This window comes from Gopherus flavomarginatus, chromosome 3 (genome assembly GCF_025201925.1).
Source record: "Gopherus flavomarginatus isolate rGopFla2 chromosome 3, rGopFla2.mat.asm, whole genome shotgun sequence".
Lineage (NCBI taxonomy): Eukaryota > Metazoa > Chordata > Testudines > Testudinidae > Gopherus > Gopherus flavomarginatus.
Genome location: NC_066619.1, coordinates 169,026,183 through 169,038,214, shown reverse-complemented (window position 1 = coordinate 169,038,214; position 12,032 = coordinate 169,026,183). Strand labels below are relative to the sequence as shown.

The 12,032-nt window shown below is 42.3% G+C and overlaps 1 protein-coding gene across 25 annotated transcripts in view; it reads left to right on the top strand.

Moving 5' to 3' along the window:
- Positions 1 to 12,032, top strand: part of ANK2 (ankyrin 2) — a 591,714-nt gene that overhangs the window by 393,438 nt on the left and 186,244 nt on the right. For all 25 annotated transcript variants that reach the window (XM_050943952.1, XM_050943954.1, XM_050943956.1 and 22 more), the window contains one exon: positions 1,697 to 1,795. In XM_050943952.1, the coding sequence (XP_050799909.1) occupies positions 1,697 to 1,795 (99 nt within the window). The remainder of the gene's footprint in view (positions 1 to 1,696; positions 1,796 to 12,032) is intronic.

Sequence of the window (12,032 nt, the reverse complement as noted above, 5' to 3'; positions counted from 1 at the left end):
CAGCAGTTCATTTTCTCAGTTCTCAGGAGCTGCTCTATTCTCTAAGCATCGTAACTGACCAGCTTGCACATCTGATTACACCTGCTCCTTTTCTGCAAGCTGAACTCTAGCCCTGGCTCCCTAACCCCTGTCCTACCTGGTTCTGTAGAACAGTGAGGGAAACATACAGTGTAATCCCAGTAACTCCCCTGCAAGCAGGTCCTAGCGGGACAAAGAAAAGGTAAACAGTGCTGAGCACCTGACTGCAGAACCATAATCCATTCTGCAGTAATAATGGTGAATTCTGGGGATTCTTGGAAAAATGGCCATTTCCACAACTGTATAATAACAGAGTTGATGGGGCCCTGAGTGAAATAATGGGAAAGATCCCTCCTCTCAGAGCTGTTGTTTCTGGCTCTTGCAGACTCAGGGCATGATTATGCTCGGTTCATATTTCCATGGTTATCTTTGCAACTGTTAGGGCTAGAAATTTAATTTAAGAAAAACAAAAGCTGAAATTCTGGAGCATTGTTCTGCAGCAAAAAGTGAATTCTCTGGCACTGCAAATTATGGAGATAAGTGAATAACCATGTTACGATATATTTTGGCTGTTGAGTTCTGACATACAGGGTAATGTTTCTAGAATCTTCATCACAATAAGTCTAGGCCCTCACTCCAACTGCTTCTCCTCACCTCTCTGGTCATCTCATTGATGGAGGCCTAAGGATTCCCTCATTTTACCTTTTCTTAACCCTCCCCTCTGACCATGAGCCTTAAATTGAACCATGCTTTTTCTAGCATAGATGGGACTCTTTTAAGAGTACATTAGCACATAACTGTTCAGCAAAATGTTTGTTAGATGTGGGATACTGCCTCCCCCAGGAACACCTTGGCTCACAGTGGGGCTGGGAATGAAATTCAAATCTCCAGCAACGCTCTACTGCTTTAGCCATTTATGTTCCATTGGAGAGAAATGAGTTCTCCAGGAAGCCCCCTTTGCACACCCCCCACCACCACCACATAACAGCAACCCTGCCTTCAGCTGAGAAGGGCTCTCTCCAGTGCCATTAATGCCAATAGGAGTCCCTTGAGGACAATATGAAATGCTTCCTCCCCACTTTGCCTGCTGCCTCCACCCATCTGCCATCCCTGTTATAGTCAAGTAATCACGTTCTTTCCTATGCACACTTTACTACGTGCCAACAAGTAGAAAATAAAGTGAATTCTCTTCTCATTATTTTCATGTTTAGGTGGTTTTTGTCTCTGGTAACCTAGTTCTTTCAGCAAAGTACTCAGTATTCAGACTGTTCAGTACAAGGAGATCTCACTTTATTGGGTCATGTGGGATGATTTAGAAAGCTCCTAAATCTCTGCTTTCCCTTTTGGAGAGCACATCCACTGAGCTGAAGGAAAAACCTATCTACTCTAGTTCTTTGTCAAACATGAAATAAACCAGCAATTTGTTCCATGCACCAGCCAATCCCTTTTCCAGAACTCCACCCAAAAGGTTATAAGAATATATCCTGGGGAATTAACATGACAAAATCCCTTTGGAATGCCCATTGGTGGCATATCCCAGCTCTCTCCCATGCAATGTCCACAATGCTGTGAATCCTATAAGGTAGAACAGTATCTTATGAAGTAATGCATGGAAGTAGTATTGTGTTTTGAATGTCATAATGATTGTTAATAAGGGATCATTTCTTTTACATAACAGAAAGGGAATACAGCCCTGCACATTGCTTCCTTGGCCGGACAGGCTGAAGTTGTCAAAATTCTGGTTAAGGAAGGAGCCAATATTAATGCACAATCTCAGGTATGGTGATGTTTTCCCTCTGTTGTAAGTATAATTTGAAGTTTTGTAAAACAAACTTAAGGCAATAGGCAGGCACAATACATGCTTCCCCTGCACCTAATCCTGGCAAATCAAACCAGCCTTGACCTGTGTCATAGATAGTATTCCTTAATATTTGACTGTGACTATAAGTACCCAACTGCATAGAATGAAGTTGTGTGTTGGTTATGTGATGCATAAACTTGGATTGTTGTTGACTGAGATCACCAAGGAGAATTTTTACTGTGTGTTCTAGCAAATCAGGAGCCTCAAATAATCCCAGTATGCTAAGATGTTTTAAAATAATATATTTGTCTTAAATTCTCACCCTGTCGAGCTGCCTGGAATGGCTCACAAGCAAGAGTACCCACCTCAGGGCAGACTGTGAAGAAGCAAGGCACAAACCCCAAACTGGTTGTGGGTTCTATACTTAGATTCACCAACCAAGAATCAAGTGTGAACCCCTCAAGCACTATAATAGCCTTAACATGTACCCTCAGACAGTCCCCGGGGTACCCCAATCTATCTTGCCGCCCACGTTAGCTTGCCTTTGTGATAGATGGTCCCTTACACCAAAAATCACAACAGTGTTCAAGCTAGTCCCAGTCCCAAAGGACCAGTCACTTACCCCAGATAAATTGCACCTTAGATCCTACACTAAAGACAATGCTTTTAGCCAATCCTATAATAAATTAAATAAAGGTTTATTAACTAAGAAAAAGAAGTGAGTTATGTATAAGGTTAAAGCAGGCAAACATACACACACAAATGGGTTACAGTCTTAGATTCCAAAAGTTAATAGAAACTGCTATAATATGAAAGCTCTGTGTGTCTTCTAGGGCTAAAGCAGACTAAGCAGCCAGGGATCCTTTGCTTATGCTTAGAAATTTTTGCCCCTCAGAGTCCAGGTAGCATAAAGAAACCTAGTTCCTTCTTATCCAGGATTTTTATTCCCTTTCCCCAGAGTTCAAGCTGATGGGATGGGCCCACCTGCACATCTCCTCTTCGTGGGTGGGTGGGTGGGGGCAATCAGCAAAGGCTGTTGTCCTCTGGTGTTCCACAGTGGCTTATCTGGGCCTTCTTTTGTTGGGCAGGAGATGACATCTCTTGTGGAAAACTAGTATTTCACACGTGGTAATGCTTTTCTCATGATTATGGATTTCATAGCAAATGCTTAAATATTATCTTGTAACATGGGATACAGATATTATAAATGAGATTAATGTATGCAGCAACTCACAAGCATTTCATAAAATCTGAACGCAGTCCTCTAACTCTAATATATATATTAACAATACTAACACACAGGTGAGCCAGACTGGTTTCCAGCTATGCATTTGTCAGTGTTTTCTGAAGCCTAGGGACCTTGGCATGAGTTGTCATCTGGTCTGCCAGCATCACAACTCCAACACCTACTTTTCAGTCACAAGGACTAAAAGCAACGCTTTTCATTGTTAACTATTGGTTAAAAAAGTTTGTAGATGGATTAGTTTCCATTATGATAAGTCTCGGTATTCATTCTTCACACAGTAGGCATTAAATCAAAGATTTGGCATGCACATTTGATCTGGGGAAATGCACCTTATTTTGGAATGCAATCCAACTGTTATAAAAAAAAGACCTATTAATCTCTATGGTGTGAAGGTTGGCTACTCTTTCAAAATGTACCAAAGAGCATAATGATTTTATTACAGAAACTGACCAATGGTGAAATGCTTGAAGGTAAACTTCTCTCCACCTTTGTGCAAAGCTGTAGTAGCAACAGCTGTCTCATTACTGCTGTTTCAGACTTGTAAACAACATGTGTTAAAGGTTCTCAGTTGAAAAGAACAGACCACAAGCCATATAGATGGTTTGTTTTCAGAGCTAAGAACCTCCACCCTGACAAACAGATACACTTAATGGTTCTCATTGTTTTTAGCAATTTGCCAAGTTATCACAACACAGTATTTCAGATACTGCAATTGTTTGGAATCCTAAACACAGGGAAATAATGAATATCTCAGACAGCATTGTTTGATACGTATTGGTAAATGCTACTCTTTAACGAAGGCCGTTGAGCATAAACATGCATAATTGGGGGGGGGGTGGTTGGAAAGTGATCTGTTGTATGTTAAAGAATCTGGTATCTTTATGCATCAGATCGTTATGCAATGTATAGTATCAGAGGGTAGCCGTGTTAGTCTGGATCTGTAAAAGCAGCAAAGAATCCTGTGGCACCTTATAGACTAACAGACGTTTTGGAGCATGAGCTTTCGTGGGTGAATATCCACTTCCTCAGATGCATGTAATGGAAATATCCAGGGGCAGGTATATATATGTGTGCTAGCAAGCAAGCTAGAGATAACGAGGTCAGTTCAATCAGGGAGGATGAGGCCCTGTTCTAGCAGTTGAAGTGTGAAAACCAAGAGAGGAGAAACTGGTTCTGTAATTGGCAAGCCATTCACAGTCTTTGTTCAATCCTGAGCTGATGGTATCAAATTTGCAGATGAACTGAAGCTCAGCAGTTTCTCTTTGAAGTCTGGTCCTGAAGTTTTTTTGCTGCAGGATGGCCACCTTAAGGTCTGCTATAGTGTGGCCAGGGAGGTTGAAGTGCTCTCCTACAGGTTTTTGTATATTGCCATTCCTAATGTCTGATTTGTGTCCATTTATCCTTTTCCGTAGAGACTGTCCAGTTTGGCCGATGTACATAGCAGAGGGGCATTGCTGGCATATGATGGCGTATATTACATTGGTGGATGTGCAGGTGAATGAACCAGTGATGGTGTGGCTGATCTGGTTAGGTCCTGTGATGGTGTCGCTGGTGTAGATATGTGGGCAGAGTTGGCATCGAGGTTTGTTGCATGGATTGGTTCCTGAGCTAGAGTTATTATGGTGTGGTGTGCAGTCACTGGTGAGAATATGTTTCAGGTTGGCAGGTTGTCTGTGGGCAAGGATTGGCCTGCCACCCAAGGCCTGTGAAAGTGTGGGATCATTGTCCAGGATGGGTTGTAGATCCTTGATGATGCGTTGGAGGGGTTTTAGCTGGGGGCTGTATGTGATGGCCAGTGGAGTCCTGTTGGTTTCTCTCTTGGGTTTGTCTTGCAGTAGGAGGCTTCTGGGTACACGTCTGGCTCTGTTGATCTGTTTCCTTATTTCCTCTTGCGGGTATTGTAGTTTTGAGAATGCTTGGTGGAGATTTTGTAGGTGTTGGTCTCTGTCTGAGGGGTCAGAGCAGATGCGGTTGTACCTCAGTGCTTGGCTGTAGACAATGGATCGTGTGATGTGCCCGGGATGGAAGCTGGAGGCATGAAGGTAGGCATAGCGGTCGGTGGGTTTTCGATATAGGGTGGTGTTAATGTGACCATCACTTATTTGCACCGTGGTGTCAAGAAAGTGGACCTCCCGTGTAGATTGGTCCAGGCTGAGGTTGATGGTGGGGTGGAAGCTGTTGAAATCATGGTGGAATTTTTCCAGAGTCTCCTTCCCATGGGTCCATGCAACAAACCTCGATGCCAACTCTGCCCACATATCTACACCAGCGACACCATCACAGGACCTAACCAGATCAGCCACACCATCACTGGTTCATTCACCTGCACATCCACCAATGTAATATACGCCATCATATGCCAGCAATGCCCCTCTGCTATGTACATCGGCCAAACTGGACAGTCTCTACGGAAAAGGATAAATGGACACAAATCAGACATTAGGAATGGCAATATACAAAAACCTGTAGGAGAGCACTTCAACCTCCCTGGCCACACTATAGCAGACCTTAAGGTGGCCATCCTGCAGCAAAAAAACTTCAGGACCAGACTTCAAAGAGAAACTGCTGAGCTTCAGTTCATCTGCAAATTTGATACCATCAGCTCAGGATTGAACAAAGACTGTGAATGGCTTGCCAATTACAGAACCAGTTTCTCCTCTCTTGGTTTTCACACTTCAACTGCTAGAACAGGGCCTCATCCTCCCTGATTGAACTGACCTCGTTATCTCTAGCTTGCTTGCTAGCACACATATATATACCTGCCCCTGGATATTTCCATTACATGCATCTGAGGAAGTGGATATTCACCCACGAAAGCTCATGCTCCAAAACGTCTGTTAGTCTATAAGGTGCCACAGGATTCTTTGCTGCTTATGCAATGTATAGTGAGCCAGTGGCATTCTCTGAAGGAGGTCATCAAGCTAAATCCTACTGTTGGATTTAAAATATGGCTGGATCATATGATGCCCACTGGTAATGTTTGTACAGTAGCTTTGCAAGCTAAGACCATGAGAAAAATTAGTCTTACTTCAGAAGGTTAAATTAAAGCCATGTTAAATTCTGCCTTGCTCTGAGTGAACATGGGCTAGATAATGGCCCTCACCTGCATTCGTGTTGCACAAGGTGAGGGGGATGGGGACAAAGATGTCAGAGAGTTGCCTTAACAAAGCAGATGGGGATTACCAGGTGAGTACCCCAGGAAGCATAAAACTGGCACAGTTGCCTCTATGCGACATGCTTCCCCTCGCTCCAGCACAGGATATGTTTGTGGGCAGGGAGGTACATAGCTAGAGTCAGAGGTGTCAGTGGGTGTGGCCATGTAAATATTAGGGGTCTGTCGTAGCTAGTGTTAATTAGAGCAGCTCTAAATTATGCCAGGGTCCACCCAGTCCTTGATTTGCTCCAGGATCTTCCTCTGACTGTCCAAGTCCTGCACTGAACACAGCTTGATCACACCTGGCGATCTGGCATTTCAGTGTGTGTAATATCCTGTCTAATGCAGGAGATTGGAAGCATGCAATGACCAGTGATGCAAGCAGAATGCAATAGACTAACCAATGTATTTATAAAATGGATAGCTCTGTCCCTACCTTCACAACACTTGCATAAAGATCAGGTATTTGTTTCTGTTATTTTCTTCCCAAAAGCTTCTTTGCTAAGGAGCTCTCATGACAACTGACTATCAGCTACACCTCATACTTCAATTTCATTTAATTGAATGCTGAGAAATGCTATAATGTTATTCCTCTAATTCAAGAAATGAACTAGTTGCTTTCACAGAGTCTTAATTGGATAATTATCACACACTTTCATAAACTGTAGGTTCTAAAATTAGGACTTCAGCAATGTTAAGAGAGATCAGCATGAAAATATAATTGTTTTAATAATCAGGAACACTTTTTAATATGAAAAAAATAAATGTGTTTTCTGCCAAATTGGGTAAACATTTTCACAGTAAGCTTAGAACAGCCATTGCATTTTTATTGTTAGCACTGAATGTTCCAGATACTGTATCCAGTTGTGCCAACAAGCATTTGCTCCTTGAATTCTGATCCAAATGGAATTGACTTAGATGATTATGACAGGCAATCTGACATACTCTCATCTCTTGCCCACTGAAACCCTTCTGTATATGACAGTAGTTTCAACATTCATAATAATGGTAAGAGGGGCTGTTTTACCAAGATATCTGCTGGAAAATCTATCCAACAAGACGTTTACCGCTGAAGTCAGTCTTCAACTTTGTGGAGGATAGCTCTTAGAGTAAAAGTGAGAGCAGCACCAAAGGGATAATGCAACCCTAGACCAGACAAAACTAAGAAAGAGAAAAAGGTAATAAGCAGAGGAGGAATTCACGGGCTAGTGATCATGAATAAGGCTACGTTTTAGTCATAGGTTTTTTTAGTAAAATTCATGAACAGGTCACAGGCAATAAACAAAAATTCATAGCCCATGAACTGTCCATGACTTGTACTATTTACCCGTAACTAAAACTTGGGCCAGTGCCCCTGGTGTTCCGAGGGGGGAGGTCTGGGTGCACCTAGGGTGCTGAGGGGGTTGCCCGGTACCCCTGCTGGTGGGGTGTGGGAGGGGAGAAAGGAGATTTGGCAGGGCTAGTAGGCTCCCTACCCGGCTTTACATGTCTCTGCAGCTCCTAGGGGAAGGGAAGGCCAGGGGGCACTTAGCATGGGTCTGCAGCTCCCATTGGCCAGGAACTGCAGCCAATGGGAGCTGCAGGGGTAGTGCCTGCAAGCAAGGACTGTGCCCAGAGCCCGCATCCCCTCCTCCTAGGTCAGGAATTGCAGGGTCATGCAGGCTGCTTCTGGTGAGGCCCTCCACCTTCCAGGTAAGTGCCGCTCTGCACCCCAACCCCCTGCCTCAGCCTTGAGCCCACTCCCACACTCAAACTGCTGCTGGCCCAGGGACTGCCCGAGTGTTCGGAAAACCCCTCAGCCAGCCTCACCTGCTGCTGCCAAAGTCACGGAGATCACGTAAAGTCATGGAATCCGTGACCTCTGTGACAGAAACACAGCCTTAATCATGAACTAATTTGGAGGCTAGTTATCATGAACCAATCAAATCTTCATAGAAAGAAAGTTAATGGCATTAAAAGATTAAGGGCCATACCTTCCTCTTCTCTTTTCTATAGGTTCTTATACTGCACTGATCACTGTTGTATCTGAGTGCCTTACAGAGTCAATACTTGGCACTGGTGAGACCTGAGAGGGAGTAGTGTGTCCAGTTTTGGGCACCACACTTTAAAATAGTTAGGGACACATTAGAGGGAATCCAGAGGAGAGCAACAAAAATTAGAGCTTTAGACGCATGAGACAACATGACCTTTGAGAACAGGATGAAAGTATTGGGCATGCTTAGTCTAGAGAAGAGGAGGAGGACCTGATAAGTCTTTAAATATGCAATAGGTTGTTATAAAGAGGATTATCAGTTGTTGACCTATGGCCCCCAAGAGTAGGACTAGAAGTAATAGGCTTATTTTGCAGCAAAGGAGATTTGGGTGAAATATTAGAGAAAACTTTGTTAACTATTAGGATAGTTACCAAGGGAGACTGTGGAATCCCCATCATTGAAGGTTTTTAAGAACAGAATGGCCAAGTTGTATTTAGTGCTGCTGAGTATGGGGAGATGGAATAGACGATATCTTGAGGTCCCTTCCAGTTTTACTTTTCTGTGGTTCTATGAAAGCATGAATAACTCAGACCAGTTCATTGTCTGCCAAGATGAGATGGTGTCTCCTAGCCAACCAGAGATGATAGAAAATATTACTCATGAATGCTGCTTTGTGAGAGCTCAACATCAGCAAGCAATCCAAGAGTATTCCTAAACTATGAACTAAATTGACCAATTCTGGGTGTATACCTTCAGCCAAAGGAGATTACACCATGGCAGCAAGCTCTGCCCACTAGCATCACCTCTTTCCTGCTCACATTTGGTTTCAGCCACCTGTTCCATATCCATGAGCATATTTCATCCAAGCACAGGGCCATCTTAGTGGTAATCGAATGTGGTGAAGGAGAGGTACAGCTGCTTATCATCTGCTTGTTGCTGACACTTGAAGCCATGTCATCCGATCAGTTCACCAAGTGGCTTAATGGAGATGTTGAAAAGGACTGGAGAGAACCACAAGTAAGGGATCTAGTGAAAGAGTTTCCCATCACTGTTTATTGGGGGTTCCCCTCCAGGAAGAACTCAAACCATTTTAGTGCATCACCTTATGCCCCTGCCATCTCCCCTTACGTTAACAGGCATCCCACTGGTTTGAATTAGAGGTTGACTGTCTCGTGTGTGCACATCATTTCCTTGATTATCTACAAACAGACTAGACAAAATGCTGAGAATTACACAGTAGGAAAGTAAGAACAAAATGGGGTAGATGATGTAATTGATCTTTCCCGTGGCTAGCAAATTCTTATTGCGTGTGTGTGTATATACCTCAAGCAGTTAGTGTAAAATAGACTTAAGTATCACCTGGAAAGTGGGTAAAAAGGATGGATGGTCTTTTGGTTAAGCACTGAACTAGAACTCAAAAGATTTGGGTTCTCTTCCCAGCTTTGTCATAGACTTCCTGTGAGACCTTGGACAAATCACTTAATTGTCCTGTGCTTCTGTTCCCCATTAATAAAATGAGGATATTAACACTGCTCTTTTCCTCAACATTGCTGTGAGGTTCTCAAAAACACACCGACACACAAATAAAACAGAAGAAGCTAAACAGTTAATAAAAGACCTAAATCTCTCTGGCTAAAAGTGTAAGTTTTGTGTGTGGGGGGGGTGGGGAAATAAGATAGTTCATCTAGAGAATGGAAAAGCAGGTGTTGGAGAGAATAGTACCAAGAGTATGCCAAATGATATGTATCTAAACTTCCCAATAGGAAATACAGACAGAAAAAGGAGGGGGCTAAAAGGACAATGGAACAATTTGTCACTAGAAAAGTGTTTTTAATAGACATATTCAGAAAAAGACAAATTAAGAAATAAATGGGGTGAGTACAGTGAGTAAAGAGAGCCAGGTTATAAGGCCTCTGTAGTGGCTGACATTCTGGGTCTCTCATTCTTAGACTTCTCCTGGACTTCATTTTTAAAAATAGACACCACGTTAGTAACATTTTAGTCTTCAGGAACAGTTGCTGTTATTAAGGATGCATTACGTGTCCTTCTCAGCATTTCTGCTATTTCACACTTTATTTCTTTCAAACCACTGGTGAATACGATCCAGGTGTAGTGATTTAATGTCATTGAGTTACTCAAGTTGTTCCATAACTTCCTCTTTAGAGACTTCAATATCTGTCAAAGTTACACTCCTATACCATAAAAATTGCCTTAGCAATAAAAATTTCCCACTGGCGTCTATATAGACTGATGGAGAAAGAGAAAGGAACTTCGCAACTCTCTTTTGTACTTTTTTCCTTTGATTTATAGAGTGGCTGCCATCAAAATAAGTTACATTTGCCAGAATTGATATCTGAAATACTGTAGTTATTTCCTTAAACTTAGAATAAGGCACTAATGAGTGTATCTCAGGAAAATGTGGATTTTTGTTTAAATACTGACCATGGAAGGCACAAACACAATCTGTTGTCCCCCATCTGGTAGGGGGGAAAGGGATTCTGAGGCTGAGTCTGTGAATCTAAAGTTTTTATTCTGCTTTGCCCTTCAGCCTTACAGGACTCTTCCCCTCTCCCCATGAATTTTTATGCAGAACTTCCAATTTTAAAATCTGCTTCTTTAAAGTTAATAATCATCGCTGTTAATTTTAGGAAAGTACTCCTCTATTCTGATAAAAAGCCTAATTGTGAAGTGATTTATTAATGGAATGTTTACAGTCTGACCCATGCATATTACTTGAAGAGTAATAGATACTGTCCTGTATATACAAAAATGAGTGGCTCTAAAATACAATCATTTAAGATACAAAAATTACTAATCCAAACTATGCCCAGTTTGTGCCATCCAGTCAGTATAGTGTGCAAGGGTATGATACATTTGCTCTTAATCATAAAAATGTACTTTTTTCCTCCTGGCTATGATCTTGATTTGTGATTATATTGCCCCTGCAGTCAGTTGGATGTCATCTTGCTGACGTTCACATGTGTCACATGTGCCTACTCTCTGCTTGATATGCTATGGGATGGTGTGATCTTTAGTAATGCATGTTCCTTTCTTTGGTGAGCTCAGTGATACTTGCCTACTGCTCTTCCTTGTAAGCATAAAGATTGGCAATAGTTCATCACTTAATGGCACAAAATTACTTAGTAACCATCCTTCCAACTTCCCCTCAGTTCATGAGGTAACTGCACAGGGAGGGAAGTTAATGACTTCTGATCCACAATCTATTCAATCCAGTAGAAAGACTCCCATTGGCTTGGATCATGTCCTTTGTCTGCATTCTAAAACTTAACAATGTGTTTTGACTTTGCATTGATTCTCAGACTGGTGTTGGAGGCAGTGGTTGGTTATAACAAGGTGCATCTTCCTGTTTTATTGTCACAAATAATTTGCATCCAGTGCCAGTAAAGAATGAAACTCTGGTGAGATCAGATATGTAGCTGAATTCATCTGAACTAAAAAGAGAGTTTGCATAACGTAGGGAATGTAAGAGTTTATACCAGAAATTTGTACATAGCAATACAATAATTGCAGACGTAGACAAGTGCATTTTTCGTTGGCCAGCACATAAGTGGCAGTTTGAAGAGCTACAAAGCCAATCTCTAGTTCAAGGTTTATCAAATTGAATTCTGTTCTAAATTCAGAGAAGGTGCCCTGGCTTATGGCTGAATCAGGATCCTTCTTGGTTCAGAGCCATGTAAACATCATGGGCCACCTATTTCACAGAATCGTCCACACTGCCCACCAATTTGCTTCTTTCACAGTTGCAGCACTTCCTCACTCTGCTTCCTCATCTTCAGTTGTTCTTGTGCTTTGGGTCATTACTGAACACAATAATTGTTT